This window comes from Rhinatrema bivittatum, chromosome 5 (genome assembly GCF_901001135.1).
Source record: "Rhinatrema bivittatum chromosome 5, aRhiBiv1.1, whole genome shotgun sequence".
NCBI lineage: Eukaryota > Metazoa > Chordata > Amphibia > Gymnophiona > Rhinatrematidae > Rhinatrema > Rhinatrema bivittatum.
This window is the reverse complement of record NC_042619.1, coordinates 362,918,691-362,941,166: the sequence shown is the minus strand read 5'-3', so window position 1 is coordinate 362,941,166 and position 22,476 is coordinate 362,918,691. Positions and strand designations below refer to the sequence as shown.

General features: G+C 45.2%; 1 protein-coding gene across 1 annotated transcript in view; it reads right to left on the bottom strand.

Moving 5' to 3' along the window:
* ABCC4 (ATP binding cassette subfamily C member 4) overlaps positions 1 to 22,476 on the bottom strand; it is a 1,099,276-nt gene that overhangs the window by 933,702 nt on the left and 143,098 nt on the right. The window contains exon 6 of the mRNA XM_029604735.1: positions 4,375 to 4,538. Within this exon, the coding sequence (XP_029460595.1) occupies positions 4,375 to 4,538 (164 nt within the window). The remainder of the gene's footprint in view (positions 1 to 4,374; positions 4,539 to 22,476) is intronic.

Genomic DNA, 22,476 nt, shown 5'->3' with positions numbered 1-22,476 from the left:
TTGGGGTAATTTATTAGAAATCCCAACGAGTTTAGAAGCCTTATGGTGAGACAGAGAGTCGAGGGCTCCTTGCTTTGACTGGCTTTTTATGAGCCAGTCGTCCAGGTATGGAAAATCATATACCTCTGCTGTGTAACTGTGCAGCCATGACTGCCAGGCATTTTGTAAAGACTTGAGGCGCTAATGCTAGGCCGAATGGTAGTACCTTGTATTGATAGTGACTACGGCCCACCACAAATCACAGATATTTGCGATGAGGAGAGGAGATCACAATATGGACGTATGCATCTTGAAGGTCCAGAGAGCAGAGCCAGTCCCCTTGTTGAAGTAGAGGAAGTATGGTGCCCTGGGATACCATCCTGAACCATTCCTTGCGAAGAAAGGTATTCAAGGCACGGAGGTCCATAATAGGCTGGGGCCGCCGGTCTTTTTTGGAATTAGAAAATATCTGGAGTAGAACACTTTTCCCTACTGATTCGGTGGAACCGGTTCCACGGCTCTGACCGACAGAAAGATTGAGAGCTCTGACGAGTTTTCTTGTGTGGTCGACCCAACTCCAGGATTGATTGGGTGGGAAGTCCAGGGGTATTTTTGAAAAATTTAGACTGTTACCGTGGGTTACGATGGACAGTTCCCAGTGGTCCATGGTGATTGGATGCCAATTTGTTGCAAAGTGGCAAAGGGCGGCCCCCCACTGGCATATGGCTGCTGCTCCTGAGAAAGAGTCAAAATCCAGACACAGGGCCAGCTTGTGCAGCTGGCTGCAGTCTAGATGTTCTACTTTGGTGCTCATGTTCCCTCTGAGGTGCCCGAGCCGGTCGTGCACGGGATGCAGGAGGGTAATATCTGCGAAGCCTGTTGAATTTTTCTTGGGTTCTCCACGTGGCCCTGCGGGCTACGGAGGGAACATCTGGGGAGACAGTTGACAACTGGCACAGGGTCTTCATGATGGTCCTTTAACTGGGCCACTGAAACCTGAATCTTATCCCCGAACAGGTTGTCTCCAGTACAGGGTAGATCTGCCAGTTTGTCCTGCAATTCCAGGTATAGGTCTGAGGCCTTAAGCCAGGCCCAGCGTCCAGCACTGATGCCCACTGCCGAGACTCTGGATGCTATTTCAAAAGAATCGTAGACAGCTCTGACGTCATGTTTACCTGCTTCCATTCCTTTTTGTAGGATGGAGGACAAGGCTTCTTGTTGTTGCTGTGGTAGTGTCTCCGCAATCTCTTGGACTTGTTTCCAGAGATTTCTATTATATTGGATCATGTATAGTCGATATGCTGCAATTCACGATATCAACATGGACTCTTGGAAAATCCTTTGTCCCAACGCATCCAATGCTTTCTGTTCCTTACCAGGAGGGGCAGAGGAATGTGGACGCGACCATTTAGCCTTTTACTGAGCTGATTCCACAACTACAGAGTGGTGGGGCAGCTGACTCTTTTGAAAACCTGGGGCTTGTTGAACCAGGTAGGTAGCATCTGTTTTTATTGACTGGGGGTACCGTACCTGGATATTCCCACAGACAGTGCATAAGGTCCAAAAGAACTTCATGTACCGGTATTGCCATTATTTCTTTTGGAGCATCTACAAACTGCAAGACCTCCAACATTTTATGGCGAGCATCTTACTCCATGACCAGTGTAAAATGTATAGTCTCAGACATCTCTGACAAAACTGGCAAAGGAGATGTCTTCTGGAGGAGATCTTCGCCTTTCCTCCAGCGTTGAAGGCTCTGAAAGTAAGCCGCGGATGCCCGTGATGAGTCATCTGAGAATGCATCGTCCCATGGATTATAGGGACTTTCGCCTTCTCCCGGTGGAGCTCCCGATGGAGGAACCATGCCAAAGCCGAGAGGGCAGGAAGGCATCGATGGAATCTGGGCAGATGAGATGCATTTGGGTACCAGTAGCCCCAATGTATGGGCATGGGCTCCGGCATCGACAGTCCCCATGGAGGGACGTGGCCAGGAATCGATCCTTCCTCCTCCGAGAAACCCAGTAATGAAATCGGGACCTGTGGAGGCCTCAATGGACGACTCAATGCCAGCATGTCCGGTGGCAGAGGAGTCAATAAGGCACCGATGAGCATATCAAGGCACTCGAGGAGTGGTGCCACCATTGAGGGAGCTGGTTCCAGGGCCGGTAAGGGGGCCGGCGCCGGCGGCGATTGGAAGCCTCGTAAGGCTTTCAGCACTGCCTCTTGGACTTTGCGGTCCAATTCCTCCCAGGAAGCTGGCATGGGTGGCACCACAATCGGGGTAGGAGGCAGGCTAGGCATCACAGGAGCCTCCACAGGGGCCCATGGAGGCTTGGTGCCCGGCACCGGGATCGGTGGGCAACGCCTAGGGGTCCCGGGTCCAGAGGAGTATGGGGGTTCCTCTCCCTGGGCCCTTTTCGCAGGCGGCTTGATGGAAGTCGATGCCGCTGCGGTATCGGTGCTGTCGGGTCACCCGTCGGTGCCGGTGTCTATGTTTCCCTCGTGCTTGGTCCAGTCTTTCCCCGACACCAAGGACGATGATGCCGATGTCCTCAATGGAGTCGGTGACGGACGGTCACCCTGACCACAGTGCTCCTGGCGAATCATCTCCGAGGTCGATGGACCCTCATAGTCATAGTCTGTTTGAAGCAAACTGCTCCATTTTGTCCAGGCGAGAGCGATGGCCTTTGGGGGTCATTTGTGCACAACTAGGGCATCGATGAAAGTCGTGCGAGGGGCCTAAGCACAAAACACATACTTCATGCGGGTCCGTTATGGACATGGTCCTCGGACACTCGGGACATTTTCTAAACCCAGTTGCCATGTTAAAATTGCTGGGCGCGCGGTAAGTGACAGTCGGGCACCAAAACGGTAAGCCGCCAGGAACCGCCGCAAGTACCGGAAAAAAACACTTACCGAGCGTCGGAGGGAACGGAGCACGATGGGGGATCCCACCGAGGGATTTTTTGAGAATATAACTTCAAAGTTCCGTGAGGAAAGTTGTGAGAAATTTCTCATAGAACTCCTAAACCGCGAGGCAACTGCTGTGCAGAAAAAAAGAGACTGAAGGGGGACCCCTGCTGGCTGCAGGGTTAGTGCATGCTCAGTGTGCATGCTCAGTGTGCCAGTCAAAGTTCTAGAAACTTTGACAAAAGTGTTCCGTGACACTCATCTGATGATGTCACCATATGTGAGAACTACCATCCTGCTTGTCCTGAGAAAAATAAGCTTTTTTACTCACGGACTTTGCACCAGTTTCCAAAGAGAAAGCACGCACATACTTTCATTTTGAAACGTGCCGTGGGTATAGAGTACCTGTGGACATTTGGCCTGCTCTCCTGCGCCATGTTGAAAATACGAACTCCATGCATCATTCTCCTCCCCCCAACCTAAGCATGCCCCAGGAAAGTCTTCTCTAAATGCAGCAAAAAACGTGTGCATGTTGTGGAGCTCTGTGCATACTTTTAGCCACTGAAGGGCAATTTACATAGATAATTTTTTTTTTTGTTTTGAAAAATTATCCTCTGATTCTTGATAATTGATAGTCTTCTTGTATTATTAAAAGTTTATTTTTATGTGGTTTAGTTACATAGTTTTACTGAATTGATGGTTTGTTGTAATTTTCTCACATCCTTGTACACATTAGAGTTCATTATTTATTTTATTTATTTTAACTCTTTTATGTACCGTCACAACGGTTAACAATAAGGCACATAAATCAATGTTACTAAAATTATTGAATTATATCCATTAAACAGATTCCAAAAGGTTCAGTAACATAGCTTTATAAAAAATTATAATCTGCTAATGTGATGAAACGAGTCCAATTCTATCTGTATCCATTTTGAATACAGTAATAGCTTAATACTTAAATTGTATCCTTTAGTGGAGAGAGAAAAAAATAAAATTAGTTCCACACATATGGATAATGAGCTGTGTGTGGGTGATTTAGTGTCCGCTCCCTGTACTGACCTGGTTTCTATTCTCCATTTTTTTGTGATAAGCCTGTCTAAAGAGCCATTCTAATAGTTCCTCCTCTATACTTCCACCATTTGTTTGTACTCTCCATCATTATTCTGTGGTTTGCTACCTCTCGTCTCCTGGTGCTGAAGAGTACCACAGTGCAGGGTAAGTAAATGTTTGAGTTCACAGTTTACTTTACCCAAGTATTTATTCCCTGGATACTAAAATAACTACAAAAATAATCTCCTTTGATGTAACAACTCAGCATTAAAACATGGAAATCATGAAGTATAGTCCTTGCTTTCTCTAAGCCTGAACCTCCTCTCAGGAAGCTGGCCGCACAGTTTGCGAGCTCCTGGCCTAAAGCATTCTGTGTCTCCGTAAAGCATGAGCTTATACTTTATCTGTTGAACATGCATGCTGTCACTTTACCTTAGAGAAGTGAACAACCTTCCAAGACAGGTTTGCAAAGGCATCAGGATAATGAGAACAGCCATTCCAGCAAGGCAGGATGGTCCAATTTCAATCCAGAGTAGCACAGTTACTGCTACTGCTTGAAGTGGTCCCGCCCAGATAAAGTGCAAAAAAATTGTTACCTGCACAAATAGTGAAGATAATAGTGTGAACATTCAATTTCAGCATTTGAAAATACTTACAAAACAAACCTGTATGCATGGGAAGCCACAGTTAAAGAGAGCCCAACCAGCATAGGAGACCTGGACCACATAGCAGGCGCTGCTAACCAGGAGCAGAGGTGCAGCTGGGGGAAGGGGTGGGGAGGTTTCAACAATATGCAGGTTAAGGCCCAGGGAGGGAGGTAGGGACAAATCTCAAGAGGGGGCAGAAGACAGTCCCCAGGGACCCAGAAAAAGGGCCTATAAGGGGTGGGTGGAACCATTTCAGCACTGAGCAGCCAAACAGAATCTTTACTGCAGAGAGTCCGAACACCTAAAACTTAAAAAGTGGTTGAAATTTTATCTCTTGCCAGACAAAAAGGAGATTAAATTCTTGAATTAAAATGTAATCCGGAGAAAAGAAAGAGAAGAGGTCCAGCTGGGAACTAGTGGGAAAGAAAGGTATATGAGCTACCCAGGAGTGCCAGTCTAGTACTACCTAAGGAGTTACGAAGGCAGTGTGCCAATCCAGGTCAGAACAGCAGGAGAGGAGATGTGCTCTACAGTGCAGCAGATGCAAGGTACAAAAAGTAACCCTTCTCATCAGAAATCTTATAAGACCTGGAGGAATGGGATTTTTGCATGTAGCATATGAGTTTATTTAAGAGTTTTTCTATACTGATATTAGTGGGGACATCATCAGGGCAGCATACACCTAAAATATATAAAATACACACTGGGGGAGGGGGAGGAAGAGGAGGATGGAGTATATCTACTCCTAGGAAGATAGTTTTCTTTTAAAAAGAACCTGCTGAACCAAGTTTACTGCAGTTCTATAAACTAGATAATTATCAGTAAATAAATTCATGAACATAGATATACAGAAATGGTAATAAAAATGGTAGTAGCATGCGGGACAGGACCGTAGGTAGAGAAATTGGCATAGGGCCAAGAGGATAGACACTAAGAACCTATCATATGATCAAGCAGATCTTAATTTTCTAGTAATAGTATATTTTATAAAATAAGTTGTTTTAGATATACAAGGGCATGCTAACTGATCAACTGCACCTTATATTATAAAGCCTGACTAGTAAATTTATCAGTGATGTGCAGCTAGAAGAATCTAACAGCAAGCACCATGTGGTTGGTATTTAGAGGGCAGGGAGGCTGTAGAAATATTTATGTATGGATAGATAGATATATAACTGGTTAACTTTGTGAGTTGCACATATGTGTTATATAGAAAGGATGAGATACATATTTTAACTTGTTACAAAGATTGCCTGTATGCCCTAACGAGACTCCTGAGATAGAATGGTGGAGGGAGGAGAAACCTCAGAATTAGCTTATTGCCTACACCTGACAATCTGCCATAGAATCAACATACCTGAAGTTTTTCACCTATTCATTCAATCTTTTGAAGAAAGTTGCAGGGTGCCTGCCTTCAGTCTCCGCGTTCACTCTCTCTCTGCTCCAACCCTTCCCCTCACAAAACAGCCTGCCTGGATCCTCTTCTTCTGTTGCTCCCCCACCCTTCCTCCTATCCTGAAGTGAACAGGGTGAAGTTGAAGTGGACAAAAAAAAGCTGTCAGAACATTTCATCCATCAAAGACCTCTTAAACCCTATAAACGAAAGATGATTTTGATATAATTATTGGATGGAGTGATGTCCCTTCAGAAGAATTTAATCATAAGAACATAAGAAAATGCCATACTGGGTCAGACCAAGAGTCCATCAAGCCCAGCATCCTGTTTCCAACAGTGGCCAATCCAGGCCATAAGAACCTTTATACAAAGTTTCTTGCACATGCATATGCGGTCAATCATAAACCTACAAAAACCTGAATGTATGTTTTTGGAAGTCTGCAACTGCTGGTGTCCCACAATTGGCAGAGAGGGGATTAATTTCAATTCATAAAAGCCTGGACTGGCACTACTCCAGGCCGGTGCTTCCTTTCTTGCTGCCAGGTTCAAATGATTACTATGCTATCTGCTCCCACCCTGAGATTCTAACTGATGTCCGTCCCCCCCCTATGAATAACTTTATGAGTGCCTGAACACTATTTATAGATGCAATGGGTTAGACCAGCATTTCTCAACCTTTTTGATGCCAGGGACTGATCTGCTGCCTCTCCTAAACTGATGTGGACCAGTTGACTGGAGAGAGTGTTTGAAGGAGTGTGTGTGTGTGCACACGCAAATGAGTATATGTGATGGGTCCTTTTGTGTGGCTGAACAGGGAGGGGGGTGGGGAGCATCCCTCATGTGCTTCAGGAGTTCTTCTAGACTCGACCCAGCCACAATGCAAAGCCAGCAACCCTTGGGTTCACCAGCCAATAATTTTTCTCATTAACCATGGGCTGTGCCAGGATCTAAATGGAAATGGCTCTCTCGCATGCAATAATGAAACCAGGTTATGCAGTAAGAAAGGGCGAAGCTGCAGGGGTGGGCCAAATGCAAAAAACATTTACAGTTCTACAAGATTATAGATTTCTAAGAGTGAGTGAGGTTAACAAATTACGCTGGAGAGCAGTAATTTGTTAGGTTAATTAAATGAAAAAAATGAAGGAGGTTAAATAATGAAAAAAAGGAATATTAAAAAAATTAATAGACAAGTAAGGGCCTGATGTATTAAAGGGCTTTCCCATTTGGTGTCTATGGGAAAAATTACTTTCTACATAGATCCAGTGATTTCCTATCTTGGAACTTTAGTAGACAGGTTACAGGAACCTGCTGAGATCCCAGTTTATAAAATCTCACATTATTTGGTAGGTATAATAATACAAAGCAAGGGAGATTTAGAGTTTGATTTTCTGTAATTTGTTAAATTAGCCATTCCCTCCCTGGGAAAAGACCCGCTGGCATAAGAAAGCAAGATGAAAGAATGAAGCACATGATGGCACTTTGGTGAATGACAACTCGCCAAAAGGCTTACCATACTAGTCTCTTGAGAAAATCCAGTGCAGGAGATGAGTGGCTTCTTATCCAAAATAAGGCTAAAGCTAAGACAGCTGCCGCCATGGACCACTCTTCCCAGGTCTTCTACTAACTAGTATCTGCAGAATCTGAGCCAGGAGGAGCTGGGGCAGGGTGGAGCCCAGACTGCAATCCTAATAGGCTGCTGACAGAAATAAAAGGGGAAGGCTTAGAGTAGCAAGAGGAGGAAGACATCGGGGTAGAAGAGAATCCAATGCAGAAGCCCGTGGAAATAGAGGAAGAAGCAGAAAAGAATGGAACACTACCCTCACGCTTATCTCTGATCCAAAATTAGACTTTCTCCCTCCCTCTCTCTCGCTTGCTGTATCTTGGAGGGAGATGGGGTGGTGAGATACTTCCCAAGCCATTGGGAATGTGTGAGCTATAATAGTTTCAATGTGAACCTGCCTTGAATCCTAAAAGATTTACCAGCTATTTAAAGCTTGCTACTGAACCCCTTGAGGCTGGGCTTGTAAATCCTTAAGTGTTTGCTTTTGTTACCAACACTTCAAGCCACAGAGAGATGAAACTACTAGTTAGATCTTTCAGAATTGCTACTGAGCTACTGGAAGCTGGGCTAGTGAATGTTCAAATGATTACATTTGTTACCAGCACTTCTTTAAGCATCTAGCTCAGCAACCAATGATGGCCCGCGGGGAAAAAAGTGCTACAATTTAAATCAGGGGAATAGGAGTGTGGGTGGGGTTTGGGCGGGGTTATGGCCCAGCAGCGTTGTGGGCGATAATGTTTTCCACATTATTGCTGGTAGTACCACGGGAAATAACACCTTTTCCCATGTCACTATGGGGGCAAAAGTGTGCGGCCCAGCCGCAACTGCAGCAGGTGAAAACACACTGGCGCGATGCGGCCAGCTGCATACTTTCCCCCCCCCCCCCCGCCACTTTTATCCCCACGGGCCATCATTCCGCTATATATAGCGGAATGATGAATCCTGGGATAAAATTGTTACTAGCAAACTGTATCTGTTATTAGCACGGATTTAAACATTAGGTAGCTACGCTAATTAGAATTGTGGGGGTTTTTGGTGTACATTTGAGACTCTACTAGACTAATGGAAAATTACACTACTAAACCCTAAATAACTGCACTAAACAATTGCACTGTTGTCGGGCTTGACTTTCAAGCCATAGGAAAGCTCATTTTGGCCCTTCCTAAAGTCTTAGATAGCCAGTGTGAGAATACTTTTGGGGGCCCTATGCTGAAGCAGCAAAAGGCGAAATATGCCAAGCCCCGACATCGCGACTCCCTCCCTGGCAACACCCAGCCAAGACCAGTCTTCTCTGCAGCCCTGTAGTTTAGAATTAAAGCCCACACGGTGCCATCCTCAAGAGCAAGCAGATATCACTCAGTGACTTAAGAGGTATTTAGACAATTACAGGAAAAGCAGAGTGTTTTAAAATAGATACACGACTGCAGATTATACAAACAAATTTAAAAATAAATGTGAGACGTGACACGTGACACGTGAGAGGGAGCGGATGTAGCCGACCCTCTCGGGCTCCCTGATTTCTAATCTAACCCCATCCGGCCCTATTTGCTGTTCATTTTTGCGTGGAAGTCTCTCAATATCCCAGCGGCTATTATTGGTGAGCGGAACGGTAGCCAGATGTCGACCCGCACGGCGCGCAGGGACAAGGATTCGGCAAAAGAAAAAGTCAGGCCTACTGACTCGGCCTCTGAGGAGGAACACAGCATGGCGACCTACCGGCACCAGCGAGCTGGGCAGATCTTCGCACCGCGGTAGTAGAGGCACTGGAGCCAGAGTTTAAAAAACTTTCGTCCCAACTCGGCGAGGTGACCGCAGCGCTTGCTGGCTATGAAGCGCGATTCTCAGCCCTAGAGCAACGGGTTTCGGACGGCGAAGATGGCGCCCAGGCCATGCGGTCAGAGGTAGCGGAGCTACGTGCGGAGATCACCCGACACACAGCGCGTATTGAAGACCTTGAAAACAGGTCCAGGAGGTCCAATCTACGTCTGGTAGGCCTCCCAGAGGAAATTGCGGATCGAGATTTGCCCCAAAAAATAGAAAACTGGTTGATTCGCGAACTGTCTCTGGGCACTGAGCACGGTCCCCTGAGAATAGAAAGAGCTCACCGGTTGGGGCAGAAAAGGGCTCAGCAAGAAAAACCACGAGTAGTAATAATAAAACTGTTAAATTATGCTCACAAAGTAGCGATCCTGCAGGCCAGCCGGGGGAAAGCGTTGTTGTATGAGGGAAAGAAGATTCTGATCTTCCAAGACTTTTCAGGGGCCCTATCTGCACAGCGCAGGGCTTTCTCCCCATTGTGTACACAGTTGTTTAATCTGGGTCAGAGAGCTGTGGTAGTATACCCAGCGAAGGTCCGTGTAAGTACACCTGGAGGACCCAGATGGTTTAGTGAGGTCGCTGACTTAAAAGCTTACATTGGAACCCTGGATCGTGGGGCTGGAGAAAGACCGGGCGGACGCAGCCCTGGGTCGGATACTGGATAAATGTACAGGACAGGCAGCCAGCTACTTAAGCTGAGAAGTTTCTACCGGCATGGCATGCATTGCCTAATCTATTGCTTATGGGGGCAGGGGACCTGCACCCTTTGGTTACTTAATATTTGACAGTTAAGTCTGTTCACTGTTTTTTTTTCTCTCTTTCCAAGTTTCTGGCACATGCTGGAGCGGTGTGAACAGATCTCCACTTTGTGCTGCAATGGGATATTGGTATACTATAGGTGTTTCAATATTGTATCGTGAAATTGTTTATAGGGGGGAACAAAAGCTGTTATTTGTTCAACTTGTATGTTATGTTATTTCTATGGAGGCCCATCCCTTGTTATGTTGCTGCAAGCTGGATGGGGGGTGAAGAAAGGGGGGAGGGGGCAGAGGAGCCCGAGTGTCTTAACAGGATCTCTTAGGTGGGGAATTAGTGAGATGAGACTTCTGGGGAGTCTAGTTAGGGGAAGGGGGGGGGGGGGGGGGGGGAGGGGGGGAGGAATGGAGCGGGGAGGAGGGTCAGGGAAAGATACAAGGTGCTGGCATGATACAGATTTCAAACATTTTGGTGGCATGTGGCGTGGGGAAATCACATTCACAGGGAGATGGCCAGAGCTGGGGTGGTCATCATTCCCTTGGAGGTGGGAAATTCTCATTGTTCAAATTACTTTTCTATGGCGTGATATGGGGTAAATGGCTATGCGTAATCTCAAATTGATATCCTGGAATGTATGTGGTATTAATACACCTGTCAAACGGTCGAAGGTATTACAGGCCTTGAAGAGACAGGCTGCGGACATAGCATTCTTGCAGGAAACCCATCTTACAGATGTGGAGCACCTGAAATTATGTCAGTCTTGGGTGGGTTCGGTGTATTATGCCTCCGCCACCACGAGGTCAGCGGGGGTAGCTATCCTGGTGCGCAAAAATCTCCCGCTACAAGTTCTTTCTGAACATAAAGATCCTCAGGGTCGCTTTCTTATTTTAGAAGTAACAATTAATCAGATGCCTGTGGTGTTGTGCAACCTGTATGCCCGAATTCTCAGCAAATGCCTTTCTTTCAGAATATACATAAAATGTTACTTTCATATATGGACAAATTCCTGGTAGTGGGGGGAGATTACAATTCTTTACGGGACCCCGAATTAGATAGCTCTGCCACTCTGCGGCGGACGGGGGTCAAGGGTCAGGGGATACAGCTCCTTGAACAGAGTTTGCACCTGGTTGATGCATGGCGAGCTCTAAACCCTTTTGAGCGGGACTTTACACATGTCTCCAGAGCTCATTCCACACAATCCCGTATCGACTATTGGTTAGTCAGCACACATTCCTCTCAAAATTTCAGGAGTAGGAATTGGAGACATTATTGTCTCAGATCATGCCCCCAATTTGGGTGGATCTGGCAGTGCTCCCTCAAGTGAGTGACTGTAGGGGCTGGCCGCTTCCCTTATTATCTGGCAGAGGGACCACAGCGTTTCAAACCTTTTTATTGGAACGATGGACAGATTTTGCAACCCTAAATGCCCAACATAGCAGTGATCCAGTACTGTTCTGGAACACTGCTAAAGCTGTCCTTAGGGGAGATATTATCTCGTATATATCACATCGGAAAAAGTGCTAAATAATCAATTATTGACCCTGACAAAGAAATTGCAACAGGCTAAAGGGGCACTAAATCGTTCTTGCACATCGGTAACCAAGAGTGATTATAGAACCATTCAATCAGCTTTGAACTCGCTGCTACACCAGAGGGCTAAACACAGCATTCTATATCACCAACATAGGCTCTATAGATATGGTAACAAATCTGCGGAAGCTTCTGGCCAACTTAGTTAAGTCTAATAGAGGGTCCCGGCCTATCACGGCTCTTCTGTACGCCACAAGGCCACATAGTTCATGAAACCCCTAAAATCCTAAAAGTTTTTCGGGATTATTATGCGGCGTTATATTGGGCTGAGGGTTGAGACTCAAGTCAATGGGACTCATTTAGTGCCGCGTTAAACCTCCCTATCCTGACCCAGGCTCAGCAAGAGGGGCTAATCGACCCATTACGGAGGATGAGGTTCGCCAGGTTATTCGGAGTCCCAAGGTTTAAGACCCCAGGGCCAGATGGATAAGTGCAGACTTTTATAGGTGTCTTTCAGAGCCCCTCTCCCCCTTGTGCCATTAGTTTGTACAGCACTAATCTCGAAGGAAGTTTTCCGGTGCATGGGAATAGGGCCCCACATCACTCTAATTCCCAAGCCCTATCTCTTTATTAGATGTGGACCAATAAACTGTTGGCGAAAATTATGGCAGATAGATTGAGTGCCGTTTTGCCACAGATGATTCAACCGGGCCAAGTAGGCTTTGTGAAAAAACGCTATGCCTTGACTAATATCCGGAAGCTAACAATTGCTATGGATCTCTGCACCAGACACAATATTCCCTTCCTCATTGCTAGTCTAGATGCAGAGAAGGCTTTCGACCGGGTGGAATGGGGGTTTATGTTTGCCCTATTGAGAGACATGGGATTTGCAGGTTTTTTCTATCAAGCCTTGCAACTCCTATACCCGGGCCCGGTTGCCTCGTTAATGGTGAATGGTCAATTTTCCCCTGAATTCCAGGTCTTTCGGGGTACCCGACAGGGCTGTCCCTTATCCCCTCTCCTTTTTCTCTTGACCCTGGAGCCTCTATTACTGGCTATTCAAACGTTCCGAGCGATCCGAGGGGTGTTATTTCAGGCGCCGGGGAAAAAGGAGATTTTCAAATATGCCGCGTTTGCGGACGATCTCTTGGTATTCCTTACTACTCCAAGAGGCTCCTTGCCGGCCCTTTTGGAGGTGGTTAGGGACTATGGTGGTATTTCGGGTTTTCGCATTAATTGGGAGAAATCAGAGGCCATGGGATTCCCGATGTCTATACAGGAGCAGTGGGAGGGCCCTTTCCCACTGCACTGGGTGAACGGTGTAATAAAATATTTGGGGATTGATATAGCCTTAGATTTACTTAAGTTATACGACTTAAACATCCAAAAATTACTGAGACTCACGAGAGATAAGCTCAAACTTTGGAAAAGCCTCCCTCTTTCCGTAGGGGGGCGAGTTAATTTGTTTAAGATGATCATACTACCTAAATGGTTGTATGTGTTGCAGAACCTACCTCTTTTATTCTAAAACGTAACGATTTGGCCGCCCTTCAACAGATGATGCGGGCATTTCTTTGGCAGGGGAAAAAGGCGCGCATACCATTGTCCTGGCTTATGTTTCGTTGGGGAGCAGGGGTGAATGGGAGTTCCCGACCTTCAGTCTTATTGTGTGGCGGCCAACCTCCGGATTGTTAGGGAATGGATATTGGGAATCCCCTTTTGTATTGACTTGGTGGCTGAATCCACATTGGTGGCCCCCTTCGCGTGACCTATGTACTGATGGGGCCGGGGAAGGAGCTACCGTCTGCAATCTCTCGGAATCCAATGGTTGTCCCGTTTCGAAATCCTGGCAATACCTTACAAAGAAGTTGGGACTGCCTCGATGTAACCCTTACCTTCTCCCAGTTCAGGGCAACCCAGAGTTTTTACCAGGATCCCAAGATGTTAGTCTGCGGGGATGGGCCTCAAAGGGTATCACTCATTTGGGGCACTTGGTGAACCCGGAAGGGATACTAATGCCGTTCTCCACAGTACAACGTATATATGGTTTGACCCGGGTCCAGTTCTTTGGGTATCTACAAATCCGACATTACATATTATCATTGCAGATTGGTACTCAGACTTCCACACATTTAGCGGCGTTAGAATCCTTTTTTCAGTTGGGAAGGGAGCGGCCATTATCTCTCTCGACATATTATAGGGCTCTTCAACGAGGTATGTCACAGCGTACCTATGAGACTTCAGTAGAGCGTTGGACCAAAGATGGAGTATTCACGGTTACAGTGGCAATCTTCTCTGCATGTATGGGGAATTTAAAAAGGTCCAGTGAAAATATGTATTACCGGGAAATGCAATACAAGTTTCTGCGGAGGGCCTTTGTCTCTCCACAGGTTGCGTGGAGAGCGCGGCTCATAACAGATTCGACATGCCCTCGTGTCACCTTGCAATTGGCACTTTGTCTCACGCATTCTGGGCTTGTCCCCTTGTTCAACAGTTCTGGCAGAAAATTGTAAATTACTTACAACGCCTCCTGAAAATACATTTTCAAGTTACCCGCAGCTGATTCTTTTTGTCGGTTATAAGAAAAGCGAGATTGAGAACTCTGATTAAAAAGGCCCGGCTGGTGGGGAAAAAAGTTATTCTACTTAATTGGTTGGAGATATCTGCACCATCGTATTGGACTTGGCGTAATCATTTTCATCGAATGATGTATATGGACAGTTTTACTTCTAAGTTGTCGCCAACGCACTGAAGACTTTTCTTGGAGACCTGGGAGGTATATGTGCAGACTTTGCCACATCGGGCTCGCAGCTTGATCCTCAATGCCTGATGTTTGTTTGTTCTTCTTTTTTTGTTTTTTGGGTTAGTGATAGACCCATGCCTTCAATGTTATGATTGGACTCTAGTATACATGGATGTCTCAACTGGTTTGTCAGCCAGGCCTTGGGTAGGGGAAGGGGGGGGGGGGAAGGGGGGGAAGGGGGGTAAAGGGGGAGAAGCGGGACGGGGAGGTTTGGAGAGGGTAAGGGTTGGGGATAAGCATACTGGACTCCTGTTCCTTCTTGTTTAAGCAGAGCTAGCCCGCTATAGTTGTTCAATATGTCAGACTGGGGGAGGTATCAGAGTGCAGCCTCTCCTAGTTTGTTGGTGACATGAGTATTCTCTAGGGTGGCTCTAGAGATGTCTTAGACACAGTTATAGATATCTGGAAGGGGGAAAATTGAGGAGTGTTTCCTCATGGTTCTGTGATTTGTGTCATCAATATCGTTTGCTATATTATGTTTGCTTGTCTGTTATCGGCAAAGTTTCATATTGTGTCTGAGGATCACTCAATAAAAATTGTATTACAAAAAAAAAAAAAAGGACAAGAACGGTAAACGCTCAAACAGCAAAAAAAATAAAAATAAATGTGTTAAAAGAAAATGAATACAAAAATACAAAAAAAAAATTGTGGATACTAAATTGAAGTAAATATATGGATAGAGGAATAAATATGTAGATATAGGTAGTCAGCAACAGAAAGGAGCTAAGAAAAGTCATCTTAAGCCAAAGGCAGATGCTCATAGGTCACCCAAAAATTGCTGGATAAATCAGAGGAGGCCTTTCATAAAGATCAGGACGGGCCAGTACTTGATCAAACCAAAGCAGGGCTTCTTCTCCAGCTACAATTAAGGGCAAAGGGAAGAATCAGCAGCTATACAGTACGGAACTGCAGACAGGCTTAGTGCTCAGCTAGCTAGGAAATAAGGATGCAAGCTCTGTAAAGCAAAGCACCTGCAAGTATCCAACATCATTATGGCCGACTGCATTTCAGGTTCCTGGTGCTGGAGGGAGGATGGACAAGGGATCCTTTTTCCTACCACAGACAGGACCAGTAGCCCTAACGAGATCATCACTGGCTGACAGCATGAGTGAGAAGACAAACCAAGGAGGCCACTGGACATCTGGTACAATTACATGGCAGTATTTAACAGAAAGAGAGCTCTCAAAATGTTAGTTTTTAAACAGAAGGAGTCACTTAGCAGGAATTAACCTTTTTGCTACATGGTGGGGGAACAAATGCATGAAGACTTCTTCCTGAGTAAGAGAATATTGGAGACCAAGCATAAACGGGAAACCCCGAGGACTGATGGCATCTGTAAAAGCTTTTATTAGCAGCGCTACAGGCACTACTGTGGGGGCATATTTGAGGGCAAATCAAGGAGAAGTTGCATTTTCATTAACATTTAAAGGTCAAAGTTAAATTATGAAGGGCATCAGTCGCAGTACTGCATGGAAACAAGCAGACACAAAAAGGGTTAGTTGTACAACAAAGCAAGTTTGGCTGTCTAGAAAGGGAAAAAAGTGGGATCAACTTAAACCTGTGATCCTGCACCCAGCTTGCAGGCAGTCAGGGTGAGATAGTCTGTTCATCCACTGTGGTGGCAATGATAAAGTGAACTAGTAAAAGGCTGATTTGATGTGCAGGGGAAAGGAGGAAGGGTGCCTGAGGTTTAGCAGGGATTAATACTTTTGGCTCAGACCATGTTAACTAAATGTTTATTCACGACAGTATGGATGGTTTGGAGGTGGACACAAAAAGGAGCCAGACTTACAAACACATGCTTATACAAAGCCTAGTATGAGTGGTCTGGGGTAGGCCAGGAAAAAAACCACAGTAGTGATGATCTGGGCAAGGCTATGTAAAGGAGACCAATGTAACCAAAAGATGTTTAGTCAGGGGAAGGCTGCCAGACAAGAGAGTGGGAAAATGATGTAGCACCACAGCACAGAGTGACTGTTTGTGCATGCCTATTCTAGCAGCAACCATTAGACCAGAATGCATCTGGTCTAATGGTTTTCATGGACTGGAATGGATGGGGATAGCTGTCTCGCTAGTATTTATATTAAAAACAAAACATAGCTTTATCAACTTTATTTTAAAAAAATGTAACTGCTGCATTATGCTAGGCTGTAAGTGGCTTATAATTGAACACACACACACACAATTGCAGACAATTCACACATCAAAACACTTTAAAATTATAATAGCAATCTTGAATTAAGAATATGGGGTAGATATTCAAATGCTACTTAGCCAGATAAATCAGACCTATCTGGCTAAGTGGCTGCTGCTGAATATCCGGCTATACCACTTAGTTGGATAAAGACCTTATCCAGCTAAATAATTAGCCATAAAATCAGTAGGCAGTGAGCGTAACTGGGTGACACGACCTATTTGGTTAACTTTGCCAGATAAGTAGTGATATTGAGCCTTATCTGGATAAGTTAATTGGCTAAGCTAGATATAGTCCATAGCAGGTCTAAAGTTAGCCAGATAAGTATTAAAGTTAGCCGGATAAGCTCATCTACCATTGAATATCCTGTGTAAGTCAGCTGAAGTTTTATCCAGCTAACTTACATAGCCAGATATATTTTAATATTGGCCCCAATATTAATTTTATCACCTGAATAAGCATTTTAAAACTTGACATAGTATTATAAAGTTAAATGCCCCCAGAATAAATGCACTTTCATGTTCTTCCTAAAATCCTTGTGGCTGGTTCCTTGTGGATTTCTGGCAAGCAATTCCATCATGTTGGATCCATGACAGAAAACGTTCCCTCTGTTTCTCTTAATCTAACTACTTAAAAACGTGACATGTCTAATGGCCATTAGCCTTTAAATCTAAGATATCAGGTAAGTTGGTATATCTTTAGTAGGGAATTGATACTGGCTGGTGCCTCATCACTCATAGCCTTGTGTATCATGGTGAGAACCTTAAACTGAATTCTTTGTTTGATGGGAAGCCAATGAAGAGACAACAGAACAGGCAAAATCTAATCATATTTTGAAGTGCCGAGTTTTGGATCACTTGAAGGACCTTCGGTGTGTATTTGGGCAAACCTAGATAGATGGCACTATAATAATCAAGTTTTGTGATGACTAGAGATTGGAGGGAGGAGGAATAGCCTAGTGGTTAGAGCAGTGGGCTCCTTGTGACCTTGGGCAAGTCACTTTACCCTCCATTGCCTCAGGTACAAAATTTAGATTATAAGCCCTCTGGGGATAGAGAAATACCTACAGTACCTGAATGTAAACAGATTTGATATCTCAGATCAAATGTCAGTATATAGAAAATAAATAAGTAAAGTCATTTGGCTCCAGATATGGTTTAAACTTGTCCATGATTCATAATTTAGATAAAAACTACTGCACCACTTTTTTTTTTTTTTTTTTTTAGCCTGAGATTTAAGATGTGCATCAAAAATGACCTCCAAATTGAACAAAAGGGTTGGTACAACCTAGAAAAAAAATACAGGGTGGAGGAGGTATTGGATGTTCTTTACTGAAATATACAATCTCAGTTTTAGACAGGTTTAAAGGAAAGTCTATTATGAATTAATCAGCTCTTTATGCCAGATAGATACATTATATTGAGATTAAACCTGAGATTTTGCTGCCATTGCAGGGAAAAAGATTTGTGTATCATCTGCATAAGCAATACTGAAGATCTAGCTCTCCCAATAATTTGCAAAGCGGCCTTAGGTATATGTTAAACAAGATTGCTGACAGGGATAAGCCTTGCAGGACTCCTGCTGAGTGTGGGAACCAGGAAGAGATTAAAGAACCTGTTCTCACTTGCTAAAAGCAGGTGGAAAGAAATGAAAAAAGAAAACCCACGTTCAGAACAGAACCGCTGATTCCAATCTGAACAAGACAAGAAAGAATTAGAGCATGGTCAAGTGTATCAAAAGTTGCTGACATGTCCAGAAGGACAAGGATATGGTTGGTGCCATTATCAAACACTCTCTGGATGATATTGATACTAGATCTCAAAAGTAATTCAGTACTATAGTGAGGTGTGAACCCAAACTGAAATGGGCCCGAGACCTCATCATCCAATAAAGTGTGAAGCTAGTCTAAATTGGGCTCACGGAAGTTAAGGGGTGGAATATAGATGGCTTATCAGCATTCATGTAGCAGGATACTGAGGAGCAGCTGCCTCACTGGTGTTACATGAGAGACACTGCATTTAGCAAGTTAATCGAGTGTCAGGATTTTGGCTCAGTCCCATACAATTCAAAGAAGTACTGGTATATGAAGCAGGTTGGTAGAAGACATTAAGTCCATCCAAATAGTTGAGAGATGAAGGAAGAAATTAAACAAGAAAGTGGAGGCATTCATTAAGATGTGTGGGAGGAGTGGGAGTGGTCCTAATGGTAAGGCATGGGGGAAATATAAAGGAGAAATCACTACTTACCTGATAATTTCCTTTCCTTTAGTAAAGGGTAGATCAATCCCAACGAGCGGGTTATACACCTCTCCAGCAGTTGGAGATGGAGAAAAAGTTGATGTCACAGCTATATAGTCCCACTTTGACATCAGCCCACCAGTATACTCTGAAAAAGCCAAACTGTGGGCAAAACTGATTATACTTGAACATTATTAGTAACAGGCAACCATCCATATTCCTCAAACAGGAACTCTGAGCTCATTCAAAGGAAGAAATACATCTAGAAAACTAAGGGCTAAAGAAGGTACCAGTTGTCAACGAAAAGCAGGAATCATACTCTGACAGCTCGCCCTGAGAAAGGCTAACTTCGCATTCAAACAACGGCAGCCAAGGGCAGGTCTGGGATTGACCTACTCTTCACTAAAGGAAAGGAAATTATTAGGTAAGTAGTAATTTCTCCTTCTTCAGCGTTCGGATAGGTCAATCCCAACAAGTGGGATGTACCAAAGTTAATCTCAAAAAGGGCAGGAGGCTACTAGCAGTTCAGTCAATACCACCAGTGCAAACACAGCGTCCTCCTTAGCCCTAACATCCAAGCGGTAATGCTTGGAAAAGTTGTGTAAAGATGACCATGTTGCTGCTCGGCAAATTTCAGCAGGCGAAAACAAATGATGTTCCGCCTATGATACCGCCTGAGCCCTGGTGGAATGCAGTCTAACCTGTTTCAGTTAGGCAACATCAGTGGCCACATAGGCTGCAGTAATGACTTCCTTAATCCAAAAGACAATCATTGCTCACGTTGCTGGTGCTCCCTGCTTACCTCCATCATGGAGTACAAACAGGCGATCAGACTTCCGAACAGTCTTAGTCATGTCCAAGTACCGCAGCAAATTACGCTCAACGTCCAACTAATGAAAAGGCGGTACTCAGCTTCATCTCTGTCCCTGTCCAAGGCAGGCAGACATATGCACAGATTCAAATGAAAGTCCGAAACCACTTTGGGCAAAAAGAAGTGCACAGTCTGAAGTTGAACTGCACCTGGAGTCATACAGAGAAAAGGCTCACAACAGGAAAGAACCTGCAGCTCAGAGACCCAACGTGCCGAACAGATTGCTACCAGAAAAGCTGTCTTCAAGGTACGGAGCCACAAAGAAAGAGTACGCAGCAACTGAAAGGTCGGACCTGCCAAAAACTCAAGACCAAGTTAAGGTCTCAGAGGCACCGGAAGCCACAATGGGAGGTGAAGATGCTTAACTCCCTGCCGAAAACAGGACACATCCAGATGAGAAGACAAAGGCCCTCCATTGACACTTCCTCTATAACAAGCCAGGGCTGCAACTTGAATCTTCAAGGTGTTAAGGGCCAAAACCTTAAGAAAATAGTCAAGTAAAATTTCCAAAATCAACAGAATATCCACCTTGAGCGGTTGAGTTCCTCACTCAGAACACCAAGCCTCAAAGACCCTTCAAACTCTAACCTAGGCTAGAGAAGTAGAAAATTTCCAGGCCCAAAGAAGAGTGGAAATTACTGCAGGCGAAAAAGCCTGCTTCAACAACAGAACTCGTTCAATGACCAAACCATAAGACAAGCCCAGATCCTCATGCAGAATGGGCCCCTGATGTAAGAGATCTGTCCAAGACGCTAGCCTGAGGAGACTGCCTACCAGAAATCTCTGGAGATCGGCTTACCATGGCCTTTGAGCCAAATCTAGAGCCACTAAAAGGACGGTGTTGGCTTGACTTGCAGTCTTCTGAACCAGTCTGTCTATCAGAGGCCAGGGTGGAAACACACAGAGAAGGGCACCACGTGGCCACTTCTGAACAAAACATCTATGCTCATTGCTTTTGGGTCCCACCTGCGTTTTGCGTTGTTGAAGGTCGCCAACAGGTCTAGATCCGGTAGGCCCCAGCAGTTCACTAAGAGCCAAAAGGCCTAGTCCACCAGCTCCCATTCTCCTGGGTCCAAGCTTCTCCTGCTGAGGAAATCGGCAATGTGAGAAGCAGATATACTTAGGAGATGCTACTCCACCCACACCATGAGTATATCTATCTCCTCTGACACTTGCTGACTCTTGGTTCCACCCCGATTGATGTAAGCCACCACTGTCGCATTGTTAGACATTATCCAGACTACCTGTGCCTCTAGCTGCTCGCGAACCGCAGGCATGCCAACCGAAGCACTCGTGCCTCCACTCTGTTGATGTTCCACTGCCGCTTTGCTGCATTCCAGCGCCCTTGCACCACCAACTCCTGACAGTGAGCTCCCCACTCCCAGAGGCTTGCATTTGTCATGAGTACCAACCAATCTGGCTGCGTCAGGGAAAATTCCCTTCCTGAGATGGTCCACATGTAACCACCAGTCCAACTGGGATCTCCCTTGTAACAGAAGAAGCAGCCTCACCACATAGTTCTGCAACTGCAGACTCCCTCGAGAGAGCAAAGCGCACTGAAGAGGGTGCATGTATGTCCTCGCCAAGGGAGCCATGACTAATGCAGCAGCCATCAACCCCAGGACCTGTAGATAAGACCACACGGTCAGACGAACAGGGTTCCTCAGGGATCGAATTCGCAGCATCAATGTGTGGATCCGAGACTCCAGCAGAAATATTTTGCCCTGCCTAGTATCGAGCCAAACCAAGAGATACTCCAGGGTCTGAGAGGCTCCAAATTTCTCTTGGCTAGATTCATCACCCAGCCTATTTCCTGTAGCGAGGGGAAACCACCCTGCAAGAACTGTGAAGACTCTCCTCCAAAGTCTTGGCTCAAATCAACCAGTCATCCAGACAGGGGTGAATTAGAATGTCCTCCTTGCGAAGGGCCACTGCTACTACCATCATGACCTTGGAAAAGGTCTTGGGTGCCGTGGCTAGACCAAAAGGCAAGCCTGAAACTGGTAATAATTTATTTATTTATTTATTTAGATATTTTTATATACCGCGGTACGTATAGATATACATCACCTCGGTTTACAGAAAACAATAAATTAGCAACAGGCTTTACATACAACAGGTTATACAGTAAGTAAACAACTGGTAAACAACAGGTTATACAGGAAGTAAACAAATAACAGCCATAGGCTTTACATAAATAATGATCCAAGATAGCAAATCAGAGGAACTGCTGATGTTCCTGCCGGATGGGAATATGCAAATATACCTCCAACAGATACAGAGATACGAGGTACTCCCTTGCTTGGACAGCCATTATGACAGTGCACCATTTCCATCCTGAAATGCATGACTCGTAGATGATGGTTGACACCCTTGAAATCCCGTATGTGCCAAAACAACCCTTCCCTTCTTGGGCTCAACAAAATTAATGGAATATCGGCCCATATTTCACTGCAATTTGGCAACGGGAATCACCACTTTCAGATTCAACAGCTGTTGTAATGTCATTTCCACTTCTACTCTCTTCTGAGGTAAGCCGCATGGAGAGACCATGAAGGCATCCGGAGGAATGCAAAGAAATTCTAGAGCCTGAGAAGACCGGGCAATGGGCTTCTAGTCCTCTGGCAAATGAGGGACCTAGGTCTATCCCCATTTACTTGCCATTTTTTCCAGTTCACTGCTGAACAAAAGCGAGCCTTTGAAGGGCAGCTTAGTAAAGTTG